We start from the raw sequence: 25960 nt of genomic DNA, 5'->3' as shown, positions 1-25960 counted from the left end.
GAAAGAAGCCGTTTCTGCAAGCACGCCACAAACAGAGTCGCCTGAGGTATGCAAAAGCACATTTGGACAAGCCAGTTACATTTTGGAAGCAGGTCCTGTGGACTGATGAAACAAAGATTGAGTTGTTTGGTCATACAAAAAGGCATTATGCATGGAGGAAAAAAAACACGGCATTCCAAGAAAAGCACTTGCTACCCACAGTAAAATTTGGTGGAGGTTCCATCATGCTTTGGGGCTGTGTGGCCAATGCCGGCATCGGGAATCTTGTTAAAGTTAAGGGTTGCATGGATTCAACCCAGTATCAGCAGATTCTTGACAATAATGTACAAGAATCAGTGATGAAGTTGAAGTTACGCAGGGGACGGATATTTCAGCAAGACAATGATCCAAAACACCGCTCCAAATCTACTCAGGCATTCATGCAGAGGAACAATTACAATGTTCTGGAATGGCCATCCCAGTCCCCAGACCTGAATATCATTGAAAATCTGTGGGATGATGTGAAGCGGCTGTCCATGCTCGGCGACCATCAAACTTACCTGAACTGGAATTGTTTTGTAAACAGGAATGGTCAAATATATCTTCATCCAGGATCCAGGAACTCATTAACAGCTACAGGAAGCGACTAGAGGCTGTGATTTCTGCAAAAGGAGGAGCTACAAAATATTAATGTCACTTTTATGTTGAGGTGCCCATACTTTTGCACCGGTTAAATTTTGTTTAAATGCGGATTGCACATTTTCTGTTAGTACAATAAAACTCATTTCAATCCAGAAATATTCCTCAGTCCATCAGTTATTAGATATATGACACTGAAATAGCAAAAAAACAAATTGTTATAAAGTAAAAAGGTTACATTAATAGGGGTGCCCAAACGTTTTCATATGGCTGTATACAGTTAGGTCCAGAAATATTTGGCCAGTGACACAATTTTGGCGAGTTGGGCTCTGCATGCCACCACATTGGATTTGAAATGAAACCTCTACAACAGAATTCAAGTGCAGATTGTAACGTTTAATTTGAAGGTTTGAACAAAAATATCTGATAGAAATTGTAGGAATTGTCACATTTCTTTACAAACACTCCACATTTTAGGAGGTCAAAAGTAATTGGACAAATAAACCAAACCCAAAAAAAATTTTTAGTTTCAATATTTTGTTGCGAATCCTTTGGAGGCAATCACTGCCTTAAGTCTGGAACCCATGGACATCACCAAACGCTGGGTTTCCTCCTTCTTAATGCTTTGCCAGGCCTTTACAGCCGCAGCCTTCAGGTCTTGCTTGTTTGTGGGTCTTTCCGTCTTAAGTCTGGATTTGAGCAAGTGAAATGCATGCTCAATTGGGTTAAGATCTGGTGATTGACTTGGCCATTGCAGAATGTTCCACTTTTTTGCACTCATGAACTCCTGGGTAGCTTTGGCTGTATGCTTGGGGTCATTGTCCATCTGTACTATGAAGCGCCGTCCGATCAACTTTGCGGCATTTGGCTGAATCTGGGCTGAAAGTATATCCCGGTACACTTCAGAATTCATCCGGCTACTCTTGTCTGCTGTTATGTCATCAATAAACACAAGTGACCCAGTGCCATTGAAAGCCATGCATGCCCATGCCATCACGTTGCCTCCACCATGCTTTACAGAGGATGTGGTGTGCCTTGGATCATGTGCCGTTCCCTTTCTTCTCCAAACTTTTTTCTTCCCATCATTCTGGTTCAGGTTGATCTTGGTCTCATCTGTCCATAGAATACTTTTCCAGAACTGAGCTGGCTTCATGAGGTGTTTTTCAGCAAATTTAACTCTGGCCTGTCTATTTTTGGAATTGATGAATGGTTTGCATCTAGATGTGAACCCTTTGTATTTACTTTCATGGAGTCTTCTCTTTACTGGTGACTTAGAGACAGATACACCTACTTCACTGAGAGTGTTCTGGACTTCAGTTGATGTTGTGAACGGGTTCTTCTTCACCAAAGAAAGTATGCGGCGATCATCCACCACTGTGGTCATCCGTGGACGCCCAGGCCTTTTTGAGTTCCCAAGCTCACCAGTCAATTCCTTTTTTCTCAGAATGTACCCGACTGTTGATTTTGCTACTCCAAGCATGTCTGCTATCTCTCTGATGGAGTTTTTCTTTTTTTTCAGCCTCAGGATGTTCTGCTTCACCTCAATTGAGAGTTCCTTAGACCGCATGTTGTCTGGTCACAGCAACAGCTTCCAAATGCAAAACCACACACCTGTAATCAACCCCAGACCTTTTAACTACTTCATTGATTACAGGTTAACGAGGGAGACGCCTTCAGAGTTAATTGCAGCCCTTAGAGTCCCTTGTCCAATTACTTTTGGTCCCTTGAAAAAGAGGAGTCTATGCATTACAGAGCTATGATTCCTAAACCCTTTCTCCGATTTGGATGTGAAAACTCTCATATTGCAGCTGGGAGTGTGCACTTTCAGCCCATATTATATATAGAATTGTATTTCTGAACATGTTTTTGTAAACAGCTAAAATAACAAAACTTGTGTCACTGTCCAAATATTTCTGGACCTAACTGTATATATATAAATATGTCAAAATATATGAAAGTGTTGTTAATTATACTGACTATAGCTGCTGGCCACACAAACTATAATAATGCACATTTTCCACTTTGAGACCATACAGTCATAGATATACACAATGATTGTTATGTCCGGTCAATGAATTCTCCCAAGATGAAACATGAAGTGCTGTATATTACTACTGCATGATCTAATCCCAGTTGTGAAACAGCTGGGCATATCATAACGAGTAAATTATGCTGTATGGTACATTAATATGCCAAAGTATAGAAATTAGGCACCACAGATTAGTCCCAAATCCATGGTATTCCATACAAATAACACATTGTAGAAAAGCAGCACCAAGATTTTATCTACACAAATATCGGTTTACTTAAAAAGGCATCTTGATATATAGGACGCCTCGGGCACTCTGTCGCTTGAGATTACGAGGTCATTTCCTGAAAAAGGGATCTAGTGTACAGGATCACGGACACAGTGTAGTTTAAGATTACAGGATCAATAAGGCTAGATGGTAGCTGGTAGCTCACAATAAAAAATTAGAATAAAACATAATTTATAAAAAAAACAACTAAAAAGGCTAATACTAAAGCAAACTACAGTATAATACATTGAGAGCACAATAACGGGGAACTAGAGGAATGGAGAATAGGTTTAGCTTTCATTTAAGCTGTGCGGGTGCAAGGTACGGCGAGTCCATATCCACCTTGTCTCTCTGAGTAACAATTTGGCTACAATTCCCTCCATGTACATCGATATGAACTCAGTCCATTCCTTCCACACGGAGGCCAGATGGATCACATGCATGGTGGAGTTTACAATGTTTAGGGAGAGATTTAATTGTTCTACATTATGCTCATTGGCTGCCGCTCGGATGTCTCTACCATGTTCTCTTATTCTCACCTTCATGGCTCTCGCAGTCAAACCAATGTAAATCATTGAGGATGGACAAGTTGCTTGATAAATAACCGCTTGAGTTTGACAAGAAATGCTGTGCGTGATCTTATATGTTGTACCATCCGAAGATAAAAATGTGTTTGTTCTCTCAACGTTAGGACGTGGCACGCAATTACTGCACAGAGTGAACCCCTAACGTGGGGATAAAGTGTCTGGTAAGATTGAGGGCTGAGTTGTTGGAGTATAGTAGCTCCGGACTAATATGTCGCCCAAATTTCATGACCGCCATGCTGCGATTGAGGGTTGGGGCATTATAAATCATTCCAAGGTACTTCAAGTACTGCAGTGCAAAGTCCGAGCTTTGGTACGGAGTGTGCAGGTTTTGGGGTTAATTTGGCCTTACCCAGGATGAAACCACAATACACCTTGTTCTCTTCTAAGGTCTTCAGGTAAGCTACTGCAGCTATGGCCTCTGTAGATGCATCAGGGAAAATGTGGACTTCTCTCTCTTTCTGAAGCCGATGTACTTCTTTAAGGGATGTGGCTATTAGATGGGACACTCACGATTTGGGTTTTCTACCTTTTCACCCTAGTTGCTCTTTTCTGTAGCTGATGTTGGTGAGGGAAGAATATTAATCTTCTTCACTGGCACTGGACCCATGCCATTTCTGTCATTGAAGCGTGCACTCACGTATTTAGAAGGAGATGAAAGTGGGCCACTGGGTTCTCCATAGGAAGTTTTATAAACTCCCAGAAGTAGAACAGGAGAAACGACACTTGATGGTCTTTCTTGCATTTTAACCCTAGCATGGTTCACGTCTCTTGTACATTATGTGGTAGCTTGGAAAATATGGGGATTACCCCACGGGAAGTGTCCATGGAGCTGAGGCCAGGTAGGAGCTGGAGGTCTTAACAGCAGGTCACTGAGCTCTAGGAATTTTGAAATTTCCTTGCTTGATATCTTCGGAAAACTCTGTAGTCGCTTGAACAGTGCATCATCTATGGCTTCTGGACTGTCAAAGTTTCTAGTCTTTCCCACGCAGCCATGAGACCAGCCGTTGGATTACTGATACTTATAGACCTGAGTCTCTTAACCCGCTCTGTGGATTGTGGTCCTCATCACCTAATCAGCAGGTCCAGCTCTTCAGCAGCAGTGATGCCAAGGTCACTAGTTAGGGTTCTATAGGCACATTTCCAACAGTTTACGGCAATTCATACACCTTGCAAAGTCAGACATGTCTGTTCTTTCTGACTTTGGAATCATAATTGTGGGCTGGGCAATGCTGTACATAGGATGGGTAGCGTCTTGGCCTAGAAATGTGGGGAAGTATGGAGTGCAATTGGCATTTAGTTCAGCAACTGGTTTGGTGGGTATAGTCTCTGCGGCATAGGAGGTGCGACTGTGCGGTTGTTGAGATTATGGTGACCCACCAGCATATTGGGTTGCATGTAGGTATTAGCGTGTGGAGTCGGTGAGATGCATGGTCCTGGCATATTCTGGGGTATGAAGGTAGTTCAAGGTTGAGAGCTGGTGGAGCATTGTACTGGCCTTGAATGCAGGGTGCTGCATAAGGATCGGCATCCTGGTGGAGCGTCAGTACCGTCAGGAGCATTAGTGATGGTCAGCAGTTCACCGCCTTGGCTTAGCACGTAGTTTCTTGTGCGTTTAAGGGGGTCTTCTCCATCTGTGCCGCCCCGGCGCAGACTGGGGTGGTCGGATCCGGGATGGTCATGGCTCGAGGGGTCCAGACCTGGGCGCGGCACTCTCACGCTTCGATCCTTGAAAGGGGATTATTTACAGGGGAGAAGTTCGTGATGCCACCTGCGGGTTGCGGTAATGGGAGTACCGCCGCTGCTGGAAGGAGTACCGGGGCAGATGGTGTGGAGCAGCAAGGTGTCAGTCCATCCGCAGGTAGGGAAGGCCCCGGCCTCTGGGGTTTTTGGTCAAATGTTTGGGAGCACAAGGTGCAGGGGAACCAGGGTACTCACTGTGGGTAGTCGTGGTGCAGGATGAGGATTATAAAGCAGACACTCACACTGAGGATAAACCAAAGACTCTGTGCATCACAGTCACTGCGGGGAGCCCGTCCAGGTGACCGCTCCCACCGGTGTCACTTGGTAATCCGGAGCCGCCTCCATGCACAATTTAGTTCTTTGTTGTGGCCCCTTAGCTTGAAGCTGTTGGGGCCCCGCTCACTATATATAGTGTAGCTGTGCTCTTGATGGCTGGCACTTGGGATTTTAGTGGGTCGTGTTACTGGAAAGCCATATCCCCCGCGGTGTGCTGTCGCCTTAAATCTCTGAGCTCCTAGGAAAGTTCATAAAGAGACTCTCCCTCCCAGGTTAATTATCAGGACGTTGAACCGGCTCCTGACCTAGGGTCCTGTACCCCGTCGTGCTCGGTACTGGTCAGTTCTTTTGGGTTTCTGATGCCGACAGTCCTCCTAGACTATGTCAGTCGCACCCTTCCAATGTCACTACCATCGGTCCCCGACTCCTCTGGTCCCGGACGACCATCTGCAACCCAATCTTGGTCTAGCTCCCCGGAAGCTACTACTCCAGCTCCTCACTCTTTGAGGGCTCTCACCCCACTTCCTCCCTCCCACCAGTCTGCCTGATCCCTAGGTGGGTGACCCTATTCCAGCTTAACCAGCCACTGGTGTGTCTGACAGGTCATGATGTGAGGTGTGATTGGGATTTGTGCTGATGGTAGTGAGACTGGTTTCTTAGGAAAATGGAACCATGGGGGGTAGGCCCTGCACCTTGGGTAAGGATTGCAGTACCCTGTGGCACCCTGATATATTCAGGGGCACCACACATCCATTTCACACAAACTGACACTGTCTCTTTGACTTCCACTGATAGCATCCTCCAGGACCTTTAACTGTTGCATGCTCACATTCCTTCTCTAGAGTTTCAATTTCCACTTTCATGTGTGCTGTTTCTGCTTCCTTGCATGCTGTGTCTGCATCTATTTCTGCTTCCTTGTGTGCTGTGTCTGCATCTATTTCTGCTTCCTTGCATGCTGTGTCTGCATCTATTTCTGCTTCCTTGCATGCTGTGTCTGCATCTATTTCTGCTTCCTTGTGTGCTGTGTCTGCATCTATTTCTGCTTCCTTGCATGCTGTGTCTGTATCTATTTCTGCTTCCTTGCATGCTGTGTCTGCATCTATTTCTGCTTCCTTGCATGCTGTGTCTGTATCTATTTCTGCTTCCTTGTGTGCTGTATCTGCATCTATTTCTGCTTCCTTGCATGCTGTGTCTGCATCTATTTCTGCTTCCTTGTGTGCTGTATCTGCATCTATTTCTGCTTCCTTGCATGCTGTGTCTGTATCTATTTCTGCTTCCTTGTGTGCTGTGTCTGCATCTATTTCTGCTTTCTTGCATGCTGTGTCTGTATCTATTTCTGCTTCCTTGTGTGCTGTGTCTGCATCTATTTCTGCTTCCTTGCATGCTGTGTCTGTATCTATTTCTGCTTCCTTGCATGCTGTGTCTGTATCTATTTCTGCTTCCTTGTGTGCTGTGTCTGCATCTATTTCTGCTTCCTTGCATGCTGTGTCTGTATCTATTTCTGCTTCCTTGCATGCTGTGTCTGCATCTATTTCTGCTTCCTTGCATGCTGTGTCTGCATCTATTTCTGCTTCCTTGCATGCTGTGTCTGTATCTATTTCTGCTTCCTTGCATGCTGTGTCTGCATCTATTTCTGCTTCCTTGCATGCTGTGTCTGCATCTATTTCTGCTTCCTTGCATGCTGTGTCTGTATCTATTTCTGCTTCCTTGTGTGCTGTATCTGCATCTATTTCTGCTTCCTTGCATGCTGTGTCTGCATCTATTTCTGCTTCCTTGTGTGCTGTATCTGCATCTATTTCTGCTTCCTTGCATGCTGTGTCTGTATCTATTTCTGCTTCCTTGTGTGCTGTGTCTGCATCTATTTCTGCTTTCTTGCATGCTGTGTCTGTATCTATTTCTGCTTCCTTGTGTGCTGTGTCTGCATCTATTTCTGCTTCCTTGCATGCTGTGTCTGTATCTATTTCTGCTTCCTTGCATGCTGTGTCTGTATCTATTTCTGCTTCCTTGTGTGCTGTGTCTGCATCTATTTCTGCTTCCTTGCATGCTGTGTCTGTATCTATTTCTGCTTCCTTGCATGCTGTGTCTGCATCTATTTCTGCTTCCTTGTGTGCTGTGTCTGCATCTATTTCTGCTTCCTTGCATGCTGTGTCTGTATCTATTTCTGCTTCCTTGCATGCTGTGTCTGCATCTATTTCTGCTTCCTTGCATGCTGTGTCTGCATCTATTACTGCTTCCTTGTGTGCTGTGTCTGCATCTATTTCTGCTTCCTTGCATGCTGTGTCTGCATCTATTTCTGCTTCCTTGCATGCTGTGTCTGCATCTATTTCTGCTTCCTTGCATGCTGTGTCTGTATCTATTTCTGCTTCCTTGCGTGCTGTGTCTGTATCTATTACTGCTTCCTTGTGTGCTGTGTCTGCATCTATTTCTGCTTCCTTGTGTGCTGTGTCTGCATCTATTTCTGCTTCCTTGCATGCTGTGTCTGTATCTATTTCTGCTTCCTTGCATGCTGTGTCTGCATCTATTTCTGCTTCCTTGCGTGCTGTGTCTGCATCTATTTCTGCTTCCTTGCGTGCTGTGTCTGCATCTATTTCTGCTTCCTTGCATGCTGTGTCTGTATCTATTTCTGCTTCCTTGCATGCTGTGTCTGCATCTATTTCTGCTTCCTTGTGTGCTGTGTCTGCATCTATTTCTGCTTCCTTGTGTGCTGTGTCTGCATCTATTTCTGCTTCCTTGCATGCTGTGTCTGCATCTATTTCTGCTTCCTTGCATGCTGTGTCTGTATCTATTTCTGCTTCCTTGCATGCTGTGTCTGTATCTATTTCTGCTTCCTTGTGTGCTGTGTCTGTATCTATTTCTGCTTCCTTGCATGCTGTGTCTGCATCTATTTCTGCTTCCTTGCATGCTGTGTCTGTATCTATTTCTGCTTCCTTGTGTGCTGTGTCTGTATCTATTTCTGCTTCCTTGTGTGCTGTGTCTGCATCTATTTCTGCTTCCTTGCATGCTGTGACTGTATCTATTTCTGCTTCCTTGCATGCTGTGTCTGTATCTATTTCTGCTTCCTTGCATGCTGTGTCTGTATCTATTTCTGCTTCCTTGCATGCTGTGTCTGCATCTATTTCTGCTTCCTTGCATGCTGTGTCTGTATCTATTTCTGCTTCCTTGTGTGCTGTGTCTGTATCTATTTCTGCTTCCTTGTGTGCTGTGTCTGCATCTATTTCTGCTTCCTTGCATGCTGTGACTGTATCTATTTCTGCTTCCTTGCATGCTGTGTCTGCATCTATTTCTGCTTCCTTGTGTGCTGTGTCTGCATCTATTTCTGCTTCCTTGCATGCTGTGTCTGTATCTATTTCTGCTTCCTTGCATGCTGTGTCTGCATCTATTTCTGCTTCCTTGTGTGCTGTGTCTGCATCTATTTCTGCTTCCTTGTGTGCTGTGTCTGCATCTATTTCTGCTTCCTTGCATGCTGTGTCTGCATCTCTTTCTGCTTTTTTGCATGCTGTGTCTGCATCTATTTCTGCTTCCTTGTGTGCTGTGTCTGCATCTATTTCTGCTTCCTTGTGTGCTGTGTCTGCATCTATTTCTGCATCCTTGCATGCTGTGTCTGCATCTATTTCTGCTTCCTTGCATGCTGTGTCTGCATCTATTTCTGCTTCCTTGCATGCTGTGTCTGCATCTATTTCTGCTTCCTTGCATGCTGTGTCTGCATCTATTTCTGCTTCCTTGCATGCTGTGTCTGCATCTATTTCTGCTTTTTTGCATGCTGTGTCTGTATCCATTTCTTCCCCTCTTTTGCACAAAGGCGGCTTGTATCTTAGTCGTTTCCGCTTTAGCACGTGTTCTTATAAGCTGCTCGCTGAGAAAATATTTTGAAGAACTTGATCTAGATGAGCGTTTTGAGTGCTTAGTGGATTTGGATGACTGAATCGATTTATCTGGTATCCATTCTAGCCGCTCTCTTGGTCTAAATATCACATACAGTGCGGTCTCTTTCAGAATTAAGTTGCTGGAAAACTTGCAATTTGTTTAAAGACTTTGGCAGATTCAGGCTTTGCAGAACAGTGACGTATTTCTACCACGTCTCCATATATAATTGGTATCACAATTGTTCTAGGGCTCCCTCTAGTGGTAACTCCTGAGAAGCCGGCCTTGATACAGTGTCTGTGACTCAGCACCTTTTTTCCATAGGAAAGACACATTACGAGATAATTCCCATTTTGCAGTCTCTAAGTTTTCCTTAACCTTCCATGTGGGCTAGACTGAGAATTTCCCCCTTTCAGTAGATGGAGGACGGGGATCTGGGTCTCTTTCCTGTGATTCTAAGTCTGGTAGGGACAGAGTAACCCTTCCTTCAGACATGATAAGCTGCAGCAGGAAGAGTGCAATGATGAGGGTTGTTGTATTCCTCACTGGAATTAGCTGCTAATACAGGGGCAGCTGCAGAATTGCAGATTCTTATGTAAGCTGGGATCTGGCTTAACAGTATATCTGGAAAATGGCCTTGTCCTCTGGGATTACATAGACCTTGTGTTGCTGTCTCTGAAGGCAGGTCACTCTTTTTACCATTCTGACTCATGGATACGGAGGATGAAGATGGCACCTGAACAGACAGTTTTACTCGGTTATTTGTATTACCGTACTCACATGCATATCGGCTCCTCAGATAGTTTAACTCGGCCACAATCTCATTGCAAGACGACTCCTGAAAAAGAGGAATGTTTTAACTGAAAATCTTGTATTGATGATAATGCAGCAGGTAAAAACAGTGGTTTTCTCCAGAGAGTATACAGCATGTTACATATAAGATGGCTGCTACAAACACTACACGGAGAAGGGCAGGGAATGCTGACATCACAGAGCTACCGGGAGGAGGAAGGAACAAAATACAAGGAAAGTCAAAGCTTCTCCCTAGCAACAGAAAGACAATACACAGCAATGAAAACATTGAATAATTCCCAAGTCATGGGAGATGACAGAGAATATAATATAGAGGTAACAGGAGAATCCTCTCTGCAGTCCTGATACATGTGTAGCTAAGATGGCGCTGACCAGAAAGAAAGGATGTGAGGAAAAGATAGGAGGAGTTACACAGAGAGAGGCATCATGGGAAAACTACAATATAACACATGAAAACATATTATAACAAAGGCCAGTAGATGGCAGCAAAGTACAAGAAACACTGTGCACTGTACTATCTCCTGTAGAATATATGGAAGAAACCTGTCAGATTAAGTAGATGTCCTTTTCTGTAGAGAATGGCCGCAGCACACACTGTGAATTGTAAGAGATCCAGGTTTAGAGAAGTGGAATGTACACCGTGTGCAGAATTATTAGGCAAGTTGTATTTTAGAAGTTTTTTTTATTATTGGTCAACAACTATGTTCTCAATCAACCCAAAAGACTCATAAATATCAAAGCTTAATATTTTTGGCAGTTGGAGGGGTTTTTTAGATTTGGCTATCTTAGGAGGATCTGTTTGTGCAGGTAATGATTACTGTGCAGAATTATTAGGCAACTTAATAAAAACCAAATCTATTCCATCTCACTTGTTTAGTTTCCCCAGGTAAACCAATATAACTGCACAAAATATAGAAATAAACATTTCTGACATGCAAAAACAAAACCCAAAAAATGAGTGACCAATATAGCCCCCTTTTTTTCTGATGACACTCAGCAGCCACCATCCATAGATTCTGTCATTGCTTGATCTGTTTATGATCAACATTGCGTGCAGCAGTCACCGCAGCCTCCAGCCACCACAGCCTCCAGCCACCGCAGCCTCCAGCCACCGCAGCCTCCAGCCACCACAGCCTCCAGCCACCGCAGCCTCCAGACACCGCAGCCTCCAGACACCGCAGCCTCCAGACACCGCAGCCTCCAGCCACCGCAGCCTCCAGCCACCGCAGCCTCCAGCCACCGCAGCCTCCAGCCACCACAGCCTCCAGCCACCGCAGCCTCCAGCCACCGCAGCCTCCAGCCACCGCAGCCTCCAGACACCGCAGCCTCCAGACACCGCAGCCTCCAGCCACCGCAGCCTCCAGCCACCACAGCCTCCACACACCACAGCCTCCAGCCACCACAGACTCCAGACACCACAGCCTCCAGACACTGCTCCCAGAGTTGGACTGTTTTCCCTCCCTGTAGATCTCACATTTTATGAGGGACCACAGGTTCTCTATGGGGTTCAGATCAGGTGAACAAGGAGGCCATGTCATTATTTTTTCATCTTTTAAGCTTTTACTGGCCAGCCACGCTGTGGAGAAGTTTGGATGCATGTGATGGAGCATTGTTCTTCATGAAAATCATGTTTTTCTTGAACGATAGCGACTTCTTCCTGTTCCACTGCTTGATGAAGTTGTCTTCCAGAAACTGGCAGTAGGTCTGGGAGTTGAGCTTCACTCCATCCTCAACCCAAAAAGGTCCCACAAGTTGATTTTTGCTGATCCCAGCCCATACCAGTACCCACCTCCATCTTGCTGGCGTCTGAGTCGGAGTGGAGCTCTCTGCCCTTTACTGATCCAGCCTCTGGCCCATCCATCTGCCCATCAAGAGTCACTCTCATTTCATCATCCATAAAACCTGTGAAGAATCAGTCTTAAGATATTTCTTGGCCCAGTCTTGACGTCTTATCTTCTGTTTCTTGGTCAGAGGTGGTGGTTTTCAGCCTTCCTTACCTTGGCCATGTCCCTGAGTATGGCACACCTTGTGCTTTTTGATACTCCAGTAACGTTGCAGCTCTGAAATATGGCCAAACTGGTGGCAAATGGCATCTTGGCAGCGTCACGCTTGATTTTCCTCAATTCATGGGCAGTTATTTTGTGCCTTTTTTACCCAACACGCTTCTTGCGACCCTGTTGGCTATTTGCTATGAAACGCTTGATTGTTTGGTGATCACGCTTCAAAAGACTGCTGCATCCCTCTGCAAGACATCTCACAACTGTGGACTTTTCAGAGCCCGTCAAATCTCTCTTCTGACCCATTTTGCCAAAGGAAAGGAAGTTGCCTAATAATTAAGCCCCCCTTATATAGGGTGTTGTGTCATTACACCGCACCCCTCCTCATTACAGAGATGCACATCACCAGATTTACTTAATTGGTAGTTGTCTCTCAGCCTATACAGCCTGGAGTAGGACGACATGTATAACAAGTATCATGTGAGCAAAATACTCATTTGCCTAATAATTCTGAACACAGTGTATGACAGCTTGTTGATAATTTCTCTAATGTGTTTCCTCCATCAGCTCAGCCAAAAATACGGCTCAGTATTCACCATCTGGAAAATGTCTGAACCTGTGATCATCCTGTGCGGCTATGAGACGGTGAAAGACGCCCTGATCAATCACGCCGAGCAGTTCAGTGCACGACCCACCATCCCAGTGTTGCACATCATCACCAAGGGACATGGTGAGATTAAAGCATCATCAGGAGCTGTCAGAGTCTACCACCCTCCTCTCAGAAACTGATTTAGATACAGGTTAGAAAGAGGAGGAGGGAGATGAAGCTGCAGTTACTATTTCTGCAAAACAGAGTAAAATCAGAAGGGCGGACAGACCACACAGCTAGATAAACTAAAAGTTTAGGAGATCAGCAAAAGGATAGTGGACACCCCAAAAGTTTTAGGTTGCAAATAATATTGGTATCTTCCCCATATCTACAGACGTCTGGAGGGGGATGAGGACATTTCTATGTAATATTAGCCACGTCTTACGTTCAGTAGTATAATCAGCATGAAAGATGTTTTCTATAAGTAAAATATGGATGGGCTATGCCTAATGAATAAGGGGCGCCAACGATTGGCAAAATGAAGAGGCCTCTTCAGTATTTACCCAGGCGCGATGGCTCCTCCGTGTAATGTCTCATGTACAAATACAAATCCAAAAAACATTGGGACACTGTAAAATGTAAAGAAAACAAGACTGTAATGATGTGGAAATCTCTTCTCACCGTATATTATCCACGCTGAACATAGGACAGAGATCACAAGGTGGACTTTAGACATTTTTCCATATCATTTAAATAAATTAACTTGATGGTAACACATCTGAAAAACGTTGTTCCTGGGCCGTGTCCACCATTGTATGGCTTCACCTCTTCTTACACCAGCTGGTAAACTTCAGAGAAGTGAGGAGACAATCGCTGGAGTTTTGGGAGAGGAACGTTGTCGTCTTCTAGTCTGATGTTGGATTCTTGCTGCTCCTCAGTCCATATTTTTCGTTGTGTAATGCCACACACATTATCGATTGTCCGGCTGAATTAGACAAGGCCTTCCCTGAAACAGACAATGTCTGGATGGAGCAGATGTTGTTCTATCACCTCTATATAAGTACAAAAAAAAGGTGTGTGCCATGATACTCGACTCATCAAATAAATATACAGTATTTTTCATTTTATAAGACGCACTGGATTATAAGACGCACCCCAAATTTAGAGATAAAAAAAGTAAAAACAAAAAATGGGGTCCGTCTTAAACGCCAGTTTTGTCTCACTGGAGGGGGGCGGCAGCGGTGGTGGAGCGGGGTCACAGAAGGTAGAGGCTGTGCTGGCAGCGGGTCAGTGGTTGCAGCGGCGGGTCAGTGGTGGCAGCGGAAGCTGCGGTGGTTGTGTGTTGGAGCAAGCCGGTGTGGCAAATGTCCGAGTCTGTCCACAGTCCAGGCTTCAAAGAAAAAGCGCCCACAGTGGCGCGTGAGCAGATGGAGCTTTCATCCAAGAGCTCCATCTGCGCATGCACTGACTTCTGGCACAATCATTTGAAGCTGGGACCGCGGACAGACTAGGACACCTGCCGCACAGCCACCGCAGTCCACCTGCTGGACGCTTGCACGCACCGACAGGCGCCTGGCCACCCACACGCAAGGACAGCCGCCCTGCTGGCCACCTGCACGCACCGACACGCACCCGGCCACCCGCACACACCTGGCTGCCCGCCTGCACAAAGAGCCGCACAGACAGCCCCCTGCCAATTCACCTCACCCAAATTTTTGGGAGGAAAAGTGCGACTTATAATACGAAAAATACGGTACTTTTATTGAAAATTCATAAGGACAAGACAAACATCAAATAGTTCAAAATAATTAAAAAGCCCAAGGCTATGTATGACCCCATAGGAGTGTGTGTAATAAGCTACACCTGGTAAGTCATTCAATTCTGGTGTATATTTAAGGCCTTCTGGCTTCCATCACACTTCCCACCCTTGATGAAGCCGCACACAGGTGGCGATACGTGTGGGGTTATTGGGTTCATCTTTTTCCCATCGGACTCCTTCGGCCTCAGATCACAGGCTCCTGTCACGTCTGCAATTCTTGGAGCATTTTCCAATATTCCTTTGAACTCTTGGCTGTTTGGTATATTTTATATTTTGGCTATTTTTTGGTCTTTTCCATCTGCGTCTCACGGCTGGCCATGGTGTGCTATTGATCTGGTGTTTTCTGTTTAGTAGCTCAATGGTTCTCTCTTTTACTCATCGCGAGGTTATTTTACTGTTTATCATTGTTTTTTCCATCTACATTTACTTTTTGTCTCCTCCAGCTCATATTTATTTTCTACATCAGTCAATTGGGGGCTGTTATATTGTTACATATCTCAGGAACCTCTTTCATGAGTTGTTATCTATTAGGCCGATGCGGTCTGGTGTAACCTCATCACAGACACTCCTTTGGAGACATCCACAGCCTTGAGCCTTAATTATTTTTAACTATTTGATGTTTGTCTTGTCCTTATGAATTTTCATTGAGAGTATATTTATTTGGTGATCCCAGTATTGTTGCACACTTCTTTCCTCTTTTTTTTGTACACTGACAAGCAAAAGGGTAACAATTAATGATGAGCGAATAGTAACTATTCCTGTTCGGATTATTTGTAATGAATCCCACAGTGCTATTCTGGTATTTGTCACGGATAACAAACCTAATGGGAATAGTACTCGGCATTCGGTAAGCCTTCTCCGAACACAAATAGTTACTATTCCCCATCTCGTTCACCGTGTATATACTGTATACAGATGAACTGAACTCCAAAATTGAAAATATATCACTGTCTAACATACGAGTTCCTTATATTTAAGATATAACTTTTAGAGGAAAGGGTGCCCAAGCTAATGATATTTCCATGCTGGACAGAGGTTACCCCAGCAAATGGCTGTGTGCTCACGCCCAGCAGATCAGTGTGACTGGCAGCAGCGGTTCCCTGTCAGCTTAGCCAAGCATGACAGCTGAGATACTGAATGTCTGCGAGGCAGAACGGGTGGTCGCGCATTCCCTACAGTGTCCGTGCCTAACTATGTGCCACCCCTATGCGTTTCATCTGTATTCACGATAGCTGCCCAGACTCTCAGGCGGGCTCGGAGATCCTTGACAGTTCCGATCCTTGGCAGGATCATCTCTAATTGTAATGGGCTCTTGCCCAGAGAAGATGTGAAGCCCCGCATGTGCAGTGTCGGTGCATTACCTTCAGGGACTCCACTGGCTCAGTCTGGTCACAGGTAAGAAACCTTCTTGTAGGATTGTCGTGACGCCACTCTCAGAATTGCGGTCAGTGCGGACCGCCACTGCAGATTAAGGGACGCCTGGGGCTGATGGTGGGTGCAGTTAGTTGTAATAGCCTCCTGAGGGTGAGGCATGCCCCAGGGCCCTGTGTAGGTGTGTAGAACCACAAGGCGCAGAATAACTCCACACAAGCAGGATGTCTTTCAGGGGTTTTACTCACAGTTGATGGCAGGGTGAGTAACCCGGGCGTAGCTGGGATGAACCAGGCTGGAACCAGGTATCCTTCAGGCTGACTTATGATGGTGACTACCGACTCGCCTTCCTTAGCCCTTAGTGGTTTGGGGTAACCCCGACTTTTAGTCCCTATGGGGGTCACCCAGGGAAGTTGCTGAAGCCTCTCTCCCCTTCAGTTGCCGTTTGCTTGTCGCCTGGACCAGATCACTCCAGCTGCTTGCCTCCTGTGAACTATGGGCCCTAACTGTGGCTACGTGGCTGCGGCTTTTGGGTGTTGTGGTGTGGGCTTTGAGGGCCCCACACCGGCAGGTTTAGCAAGGAAAGGTGGATCTATCCCCGCTCCGGGATCTGCCGCCCGTTTGGGCCTGGTACTCCATAGCAGTCTCCTTACTTCCCACTCCGTGCTCTCTCTTTAGCTGAAGATGGATTTCGGGTAGCACTCCTAGGTGACCGTTCTCCCCCGTCGGTAGCCACTGCGCGGGCGCTGTTAGACTGCAACAGCCCCAGGGGTCTGCTCTCCTCGGAGCTCCCTGGACTCTGCACTAAACCGGCTCACTGCCCCTCCTCTCCTGTTCTTGCCTACGCCACCTAGCAACCAGGCTCTCTTACCACACCCCTTGAGTGGAGATGGAGGCTTTTGGCCCCCTCCACTATTCCAGTGGAGGTGAAGGCTTTGCCCCCTCCTGGGATCCCCAGGGGTCCTCTCAAAGGTACATGTGTGAGACCTGATCACTATGCGCCTGTGTAGTCACACCTCGGTCAGCCTTCTGGATTACCTGTATTGTACTGTCCCCAGCATGGGTGCAGTACTCAGTGGTGCCTGACCAGGTCAGGGGCGCCACAAAGACAGCTGCTTTTCTGGATTGTGCTGTTCTAAGGCTTCCTCTTATGATGATGGAGCTGTGTCACATTGGTAGGTGTGAACCCAATTTGCCATGGGCCGTGACTTGGAGGGGCATGACTAAAAAACGACCTCATCTTCACTAGAGCCTCTGATAGTCAGGTTAGGCTTGTGCTAGAAGATAGCTGCCAGGTATGACCCCAGGGCAGGCCTCCGTTTTGCAGCAGATGACTCCAGGAGTCAACCAAACAGGTTTGGACTTAGGTACAGGCAGGAAATCTGGAAAAGACCGGTTGGCAGGTACTGGCAGGATGGCTGGTACAGAAAGGACAGCTTGTACAGACTGGACATCAGGTACTAGCATCATGGCTGGTACATACTAGATTACAGGTACTACCAGAATGGCTGGTACAGACTGTACAGCAGAAATTGGCAGGACTTAGATACAGGAACACAGGACTTGAACAGACTTAGGAACTCAGGTGTGGAAAGACTGGTCTGGTAGAGAGACCGGAACACTGTTAAATGTAGTCAAGACAGGTACAAGTTCAGGGGACCCGACAACTAGAAAGCGTGTAGACTACTGACAGGACATGTTATACAGGCACCTCGAACTTGACCTACAGATGATTCTCCCTCAATCTATGCAGGACCTGGCAAACATTCCTCCTGTGTGTCGGGAGAGAACACCAAGATGTCATCCAGGTACACGACCACATGAGTTGATAAAGATCTTGAAAAATATCATTTACATAGTCTTGGACAGCAGGGGCATTGAGCCTGAATGGCATTACTCGATTTCTGAATAAATTCCCTTGCCAGATTCTCTTTGATGTACTCAGATATGGCATGGGTCTCGGCTTGACAAAAGTCATACAGCCTTTGTGAAGCTAATGTCTCTGCTTCCTGCTAATAGAAGACATCTACGTAGAACCAATAGGCGGGTGGCAGGCCCGATAGTTTTGACTGAATTGTTGGCAGTCGCGGAGGACGGACAGGCATGAGACATCTCTCGTGGCAAGACTGACCCCAACAAAGTGTTTCTCTAGATCTCCAGTGCAAGATGGGCTTGTGCACTCGTAGCCATAGTTATCCAAGGAGCAGGGTATGGAACAGGCTTGGTAGCACATAGAAGGTGATCTGCATGGAGGGCAGAATTACCACTCAGTGTTCTACTTGCTTCGTAATGAATTGGATGACCTCAGACAGGGCTTTACCATCAACCGACGACACCATCAAAGAAGTTGGAAGATGTGGGATGGGAATCTGATACTGATTCATCATGGTCTTTTGTATGGTTTCCTGACAGTTCGACTCAAGAAATTGAGTGTTGCCAAAGGAAATGGTCACTCACAGAGTCAGAGGCGAGTTGGTCTCATGCAGGGTAGCCTCTCCAACAGACTCTAGGTTTGGAAGTTTCCTGGCTTCTCAGGACAGAAGCAGATAAGATGTTCAGGACTGCCACAGTAGATTTCCCCTTTGGTGACGATGGTTCGCTAGCTTCATTCAGTCTACTTGCATAAGTTTAGGAGGAGCTGTGGATGAAGACTGCGGAACAATTGGTCTCTGAAATAATGGCGCCAAGCGCATATGTACCGCCCTGAGAGGGCTCGGCTGCTCCTTCGGTTGGGGCCGAGCCGCTCGAGGTCCGGGCTCGGGTTGTCGGTGGCTCGAGTGCCTCCGGACTGGGGGCCACATCGCTCTGTTAAGGGGAGGCAGTAGGGTGGTGGTGTGGGATGAGGTGCGCAGTCGGGGGCCGCGTTGTTCTTGTACGGGTCATGACGCCACCCACTGGTCGTGGTGACGGGATGCACCACCGCTGCGGCTGGAGTGAAGGGGGGCTCCCGGGATCGGTGTTGCAGGCGCAGCTTGGATGTTAGCCCCTCCCTGGGTAGAAGCGGTGTGTCTCGGGGCCCGGAGGGACGGGCGACGTTGGTGTTGTCGGGGTGCAAGGTGCCGTGCTGCGGTGCGATGTTGTGCCCGGATGGCGCTGGTGTACTTGTCGCGGGCGGGGAGGAGGGTGTCAGCACACCGCGCTCACCCCTTCTGCTCGGGTCCGGCAGTTGCTCCTGGTGGCTCGAGCTGCGGGCCGGATCCCGGGGTGTCTCGAGCGACGCTCCTCGCCCGTGAGTGAAAGGGGGGTGTTTGTTGGGATTATAGCTCGTGACGCCACCCACGGTTGCGGTGATGGCACCACCGCTGCTCAGTGTGGGGGTCCCGGGGATGGTGATGGGGAGCAGCCAGGTGTTGTGTTGCCCCTCCGTGGGTAGGGGTTGGTGATCCCGGGGCCCGGTGAAGAGATGTGAAGTGTAGGGCCTGGAGGGCGCAGGGACGCGGGGGCAGCGCTGTGCCTTGCGGCACTGTGGTACTCACTCAGCCTGAGACACGGACACAGTTTGTACGGTAAACCAACGGCTGGTAGGACGGTCCCACAGACGGCTGCACCTGCACTCCCGGTAGGTGACGGTGACGTCTCTCTTCCTTGCACCTGTTTGACTGATGGTAGCGGTGGATTCCCTCCGGTTACCCGCTCCCCGACTGCAATCTGGGCCGGAGGAGCTCTACACTTTGCCCGCAGGCGCTGGCCCTGGGGAAACTGGTGCCTTGGCGGTGGCGGTGTCTCCCCGGTAATGGTCGGGCTGTTGCCGTCAATCGGGACTTTGTTGCTGGGGGATCTGCGTCCCCTTCACTGACGGATTCGGCAAATTGGGCGACTCCTAGCCTTGCCGGGGTCCGAGAGGCCCCTGCCCTGGTGCTGACTGTCCTTCGGAACACTGCTCCAGACCACCGGGCACACAGCCAACGGGGTCCTTCCAGGAACTTCCAAACGGTCCCCCTCCAAACAGTCACCGCCGTCGCTGACCTTGCTGTTCTAGCCCTACACACAGCTGGGCTCTCAGGCTCTGCGCACTCTCTGCGCTCTCTCCACTTCTTGCTTTCCTCCTTTTCCACTTTCCTCTCCTTCACTTTCACTTCTGGTTGTTTCCTCTAGCCCCTGCCTGGGCTACTCTCGATGTTTACTCAAGCCCTGCCTGGGCTAATCTCTGTTCTCAAGCTCTTCCCTGAGCTGACTGCCTGGTTTTTCCCGCCTCCAGAGTTGTGAGCTCCTTGGTGGGCGGAGCCAACCGCCTGGCCCACCCCCTGGTGTGCATCAACAGACTCTTGGAGGAAGGCAACAAGGGTTTCTGGTTAGCAGGTGTGCCTACCTGGAGTGTGGGGTGTAGTGGTGTTGTTATCTGTGTCCCCTGGCTTGCCCAGGGCGACACATTCCCCCTTAGCAAAATGCAGACTGTCCGCGGGCTGCCGTCCTACACCGGTTTTATTTTTCTGTAAAAAGGGGATAACAGGGTTAAACAAACATGCATGACATTTTTAATCAACTCTTCCCAAGACGGGAGGCACATTTTACTTTTAACGTTTCAACGGTGTACGGTCACGGTTTCCGCTCTCTCCCACCCAAGCAACCTGGCCCTGATGCTGCCCCTAAAACCCAGGCAGCACCCCTTGACCCACAGTCCAGCACAAGTCACCCGAGCGGGATCTGTCCTTCCCTCCAGAGGGTGGCCACCGGTCCTTTTGGTGGCTGGGCCCTGGCCTGCTCTGCTCAGGGCCCTCCCTCCAACCTGCCTCTCCGGAGGCGGCATTGCGGAAACGGTAACGGTACCCAACATATTTACAAGCCACTAACGTTTGTGGTTGCCCTGCAGAGTTCACGTGCTTGTCCATGGCTAGTTCCCATGCATTTTTAAACTTTAAACGGTCCCCACGGGGACAACGGTGCCGGCTCCAGCCGGTTGCAAATCACACGGTGAATCAGGTGAAAACTCGGTTCAATCAGTGTTTTTTCCATTTTTCAAAACTTTCAACTTTTAACTTTTTCAAACAAACTCACAACACTCTTTTACATTTGCGGGCCCCTCTTACTCATAGAACGGTCTCCCTGTACCTAAGTGGGGGTCTACCTAGGTTGGAACGGGTGGACCTCCGGGGCCCGGTGTCAGTGGTGCTAGACAGTGGGGTAGAGGGAACAATCGGTTCCTCCTCCCTGCTAGAGTGTGGGGCAGGCGGAGGTGCAGGGGGGCTGGGTACAGGTTCATCCCTGGGCACTGGCACTTGTTCTGGCTCACGGTTAACCGCCTCCACTACTTTTTCATCCACGGGTTGTGGGAACAGTATCACTGGAAGTATCACCGCGCCGTTCTGTGTAGGCCAGTTTGCTGGGAAGTCACCCATGACAGTGTGGATCACCTCTGCTGCCTTTTCCACCGGTGGAGGAATCGGTACTTCAGCCTCTGTTTTCAACGCTGGGGGGCATTTTTTTAGATGGTCCCGAGATACTGTGGCCAGGGTGCCCCCTTGGTCACGGCTGATCTGGTAGGTCTTCCCATTGTCCCACTCGGTAGGTTGTACAACATAAGGGACCTGCTCTCACTGATCATCCAGTTTGTGGGCTTTTCTCTTCCGTTTCAGCACCACATCTCCTGGCTGGAAAGGACCTGCAGGCGCCTTCTGGTTGAACCGGTGCTCTTGCTGTTCTCGACTTCGACTGAGGTTTTTCTCTACATAGTCCTGGATTTGCCGGTACTGGGCCCTCCTCCGACTTTCCCACTCTGCCGTTGAAGGGAGTGCTTCCGGAGCCTCCAACCCCATCTCCAGATCCACCGGTAGGCGGCCAGGCCGGGCCCTCATCAGATACGCTGGGGTGCACTTCGTCGAGCTGGATGGGATATTATTGTACATGTCGACCAAGTCGGGTAACTTTTCCGGCCACATGTTCCGTTCTTCCAGCAGTAGCGTCTTGAGGAGCCCCAGGACCAAGTGATTCATTTTCTCGCACATGCCGTTGGTCTGGGCGTGGTACGGAGTGGTCCGGATCTTCTTGCAGCCGTACAACTGGCAGAATTCGTGAAACACTTCTGCTTCAAAAGCCGGGCCTTGGTCAGTCAGCACCTTCTCGGGGTACCCATGGGGTCGGCAGAAGTAGGCCTGGAACGCTCGGGCAGCGGTTCGACCAGTCAGGTCCTTAACGGGGACTACCACCATAAATCTTGAGTAGTGGTCTACCATGGTCAATGCGTAGGTGTACCCACTTCGGCTAGGGGTGAGTTTGACATGGTCCAGGGCGACCAGCTCCAGCGGCTGATGGGTGACTATGGGATGTAACGGTGCCCTCTGGCTAGTCTCGTCCTTTCTCCTCAGTGTACAAGGACCGCACTCTCGGCACCAGGCTTCCACTGATTCACGCATCCCACTCCAATAGAACCGCTCCCTCAACAGCATCTCCAGCTTCTTCCACCCGAAGTGGCCAGCACCATCATGGTATGCCCGCAGGACAGTAGCAACCTCGGCCTGAGGAACGATCAACTGGCATATTTTCTCATGGGTCTTTGGGTTGACCAGCTCACGGTACAGCCTCCCTTGGTGTAGGTAGAGCCGTTTCCGTTCTTTCCACAAGCGTTGGGCTTCGGCTGGAGCGGCAGGGTCTATTCCCATAGCACCCTGTTCTACCAGGGCCTTGACAAGGCGGACAGCCGGCGCTTGGTCCTGGGCGTCCTGCCACTCTTGACTGGGCCGCGGGTCCAGATCCACCCGTTGCTGACATACTTGCACTCTCTCAGTAGGCGGCTGGTGAAACGCAGGCAACTCAATCTCCTCGAGGTCGTCATCCTCACACCCCTCTTCCGACAAATGGGGCATCCGGGAGAGTGCATCTGCATTGATGTTGACACGACCAGCTCGGTACTTTATGGTGAAATCATAGTTGGCTAACCGGGCTACCCACCGCTGCTCCAGCGCGCCCAACTTGGCCGTGTTCAGGTGAGTTAGCGGATTGTTGTCCGTAAACGCGGTGAATTTTGCCGCCGCCAGGTAGTGGCGGAACCGCTCTGTGATAGCCCACACCAACGCCAATAGCTCGAGCTTGAAGGAGCTATAGTTCTCAGGGTTCCTTTCGGTCGGCCGGAGTTTTCGGCTGGCGTAGGCAATCACCTTCTCCTTTCCATCCTGGACCTGGGACAAGACCGCTCCCAGCCCCACGTTACTGGCGTCCGTGTGGAGGATAAACGGGCGCCCATAGTCAGGGTACGCCAAGACCTCTTCTCCGGTCAAGGCCGCCTTCAACTGGCCAAAGGACTCCTCCTGCTTGTCCTCCCACAACAGTGGGGCTCCAATGGGTCTACCGCCCTTGGTCTGTCCCACGAGGAGATCTTGCATGGGGGCAGCCATCTTCGTGTACCCCTTTATAAAGCGCCGATAGTACCCCACCAGACCCAGGAACTGCCTTACTTCCCTCACTGTGGTTGGTTTCGGCCAGCTCTGAATGGCAGTGATCTTCTCAGGGTCGGGGGCGACGCCATCCGCACTCACCACATGTCCCAGATACTGCACCCTGGTTTCAGCAGATGGCACTTCGAGGGCTTCAACTTCATCCCGAACTTGGCAAGGGACGCGAACACCTCGGCCAGGTGTTCCAGATGGGCCTCATACGTCTGGGAATAAACAATCACATCATCCAAATACAGCAGGACGGTCTCGAAGTTTAAATGTCCCAGACAGCATTCCATCAACCGTTGGAAGGTCCCGGGGGCATTGCACAGCCCAAACGGCATGCTATTGAATTCGCAGAGCCCCATCGGGGTGGTGAAGGCGGTCTTCTCCCGGTCCTCGGGGGCCACGGCCACTTGCCAGTATCCGCTGGTGAGGTCAAGGGTCGAGAAGTAGTTTGCAGTTCTCAGTGCAGCCAAAGATTCTTCAATACGAGGCAATGGATATGCATCCTTATGGGTTATCTGGTTGATCTTCCGGTAGTCCACACACATCCGCATGGTACCATCCTTCTTCTTGACCAGTACCAACGGAGCGGCCCAGGGACTACAACTGTCCCGAATAACCCCTGCCTCCTTCATATTCTTCAACATATCTTTGGCACACAGGGAATGTGCAGGGGGAATAGGTCTATACCTCTCTTTGATAGGGGGATGTTCACCTGTGGGAATGTGGTGTTGGACCCCCCTGATCTGCCCAAAGTCTAGGGGGTGCTTACTGAAAACCTGCTCGTATTTCTGCACTACCCTGTGTACCCCTGCCCTGTGATGTGTAGGGGTATCATCAGTGCCCACATGTAGCTGTTGGTGCCACTCCTTGGTGTCCCCCTCGGTTGGGGAAGTGCTGGTGGTAGGTGGGAGTGTGGATGGACGGGCTTCCTGGATAGTGTGAGGGTCTAGGGTGAGCAGTTTGGCAATGGTGGCATACCGGGGAAGCCTAACCTCCTCTTCCCCACAGTTTAACACTCTCACAGGCACTCTCCCTTTCTTCACATCTACCACCCCTCGGGCGGCCACTACAGTGGGCCAGTGCTCAGAAGGCATGGGCTCCATCATTGCAGGGTAGTCACGCCCCTGAGGCCCTACTGCTGCCCTACACCAGATCATCATCTCACTTCTAGGGGGCACAGTCAATGGAGCAACATCCATCACTCGCACTCCACCAATCTCCCCTCCGGTTGAGCTTACATGCTGGCGGTACATCAGGGCGCGGATCTCACGTTGCACAGCCCTCTGCCGGCTCCCCGCCGCCGTGGCGGCTAGCTGCTGCAAAAGGTTCAGCACATCAGCCATGCAGTGTTCCATCACATTGGTCCCCAACACTATTTTCGGGTTATGATCACTAGGCTCATTCATGATCACAATCATACCCTGGTGTTGCAGTTCAGCTTGCCCCACTGTCATAGCCACCTCTTTATACCCCACCTGGGTCAATGGAAGTCCATTAGCGGCAATCAAATTTATACTATTGTCTGGAGGCGCTAGCTCGTCTGTGGCCCAATATCGCTGATACAATGTGTACGGTATGGTAGTTACCTGTGATCCAGTGTCCAAGAGAGCCATCACGGGTATGCCGTCCACAGCCACAGGGATGATAGGGCGGGCCCCGACGTATCGGTCTCGCCAGTCCGGGGGGCCACGGTGTTCTACTCCTGAGGATTGGCCCGGGGCCCCAGGGGTTGCTCGTTTAACGGGCACTGTCGGTAAACATGGCCCGGCTTACGGCACTTGTAGCAGATTGGAGGTCTGCTCCGCGGGTTGTTAGCGCTTCTCTGCTGCATCCAGGGAACATCTTCGGGACTGTCAGCAAGCTGTATCTGCGCTGGGGGCTGAGATCTGGTCAGAGGTTGTAGTGCAGCAAGGATTTTGGCAAGGTCTCCATCCAGGCGACGGACCTGGGCTGCCAGTTCTTCCACTGTGCTGCTCGAGGCTGCAGGTAGTAAGGAGGTTGGTTTGGCTGGGGCCGCCACAACAGGAGCTGTCTCGACGGGCCACGGGACAGGTTCCAGAACTTCAGCAGCTGGGGGCTGTAGTGCTTTGATAGCTCGCTCCTTTAACACAGCAAAGTCCACATCAGGGTGTTCCAGAGCCCACAGCCGGAGTTGTTTACGATCCTCAGGGGACCTCATCCCCTGCGCGAATTGCTCCACTAACATCTTGTTGCTATCCGCCTCATTAATAGAGTTCACCCGCTTTAGCGTGCGGAGGGCGGTCTGCAGACGTAGAGCATAGTCCCGAATGCTATCCCCAGCTCGCTGCCGGCACTGGTAAAACTGCATCCTCAGCTCAGCTTCAGTCCGGGTCTCGAAGGCAGTCTGTAGCTTCTCGAAGATGGTGGCTACAGAGAGCCGGTCCCCCTCGGCCCAGGTCTCCGCTTCCTGCTCCGCCGCACCGGTTAACTGGCCTAGCACTATCGCTGCACGTTGCTTATCAGTCAGGGGGTACAGCTCTAGCAACGGGTTAAGCTTTTTCCGGAAGGCCTGCAAGGCATCCGGTTTCCCGTCATACTGCGGTAGCCAGGCAGCTCCGGGTGCATACGGCAAGGAAAACGGCATGACCTGAGCAA

The 25960-nt window shown here is 49.2% G+C and overlaps 1 protein-coding gene across 1 annotated transcript in view; it reads left to right on the top strand.

Moving 5' to 3' along the window:
• LOC142316931 (cytochrome P450 2C3-like) overlaps positions 1 to 25960 on the top strand; it is a 135856-nt gene that overhangs the window by 16544 nt on the left and 93352 nt on the right. Inside the window, exon 3 of the mRNA XM_075352705.1 lies at positions 12757 to 12919. Within this exon, the coding sequence (XP_075208820.1) occupies positions 12757 to 12919 (163 nt within the window). The remainder of the gene's footprint in view (positions 1 to 12756; positions 12920 to 25960) is intronic.

This window comes from Anomaloglossus baeobatrachus, chromosome 6, assembly GCF_048569485.1.
Source record: "Anomaloglossus baeobatrachus isolate aAnoBae1 chromosome 6, aAnoBae1.hap1, whole genome shotgun sequence".
In the NCBI taxonomy this organism is placed as follows: domain Eukaryota; kingdom Metazoa; phylum Chordata; class Amphibia; order Anura; family Aromobatidae; genus Anomaloglossus; species Anomaloglossus baeobatrachus.
The sequence above is the reverse complement of the archived record's forward strand: the minus strand, read 5'-3'. Positions and strand labels throughout refer to the sequence as shown.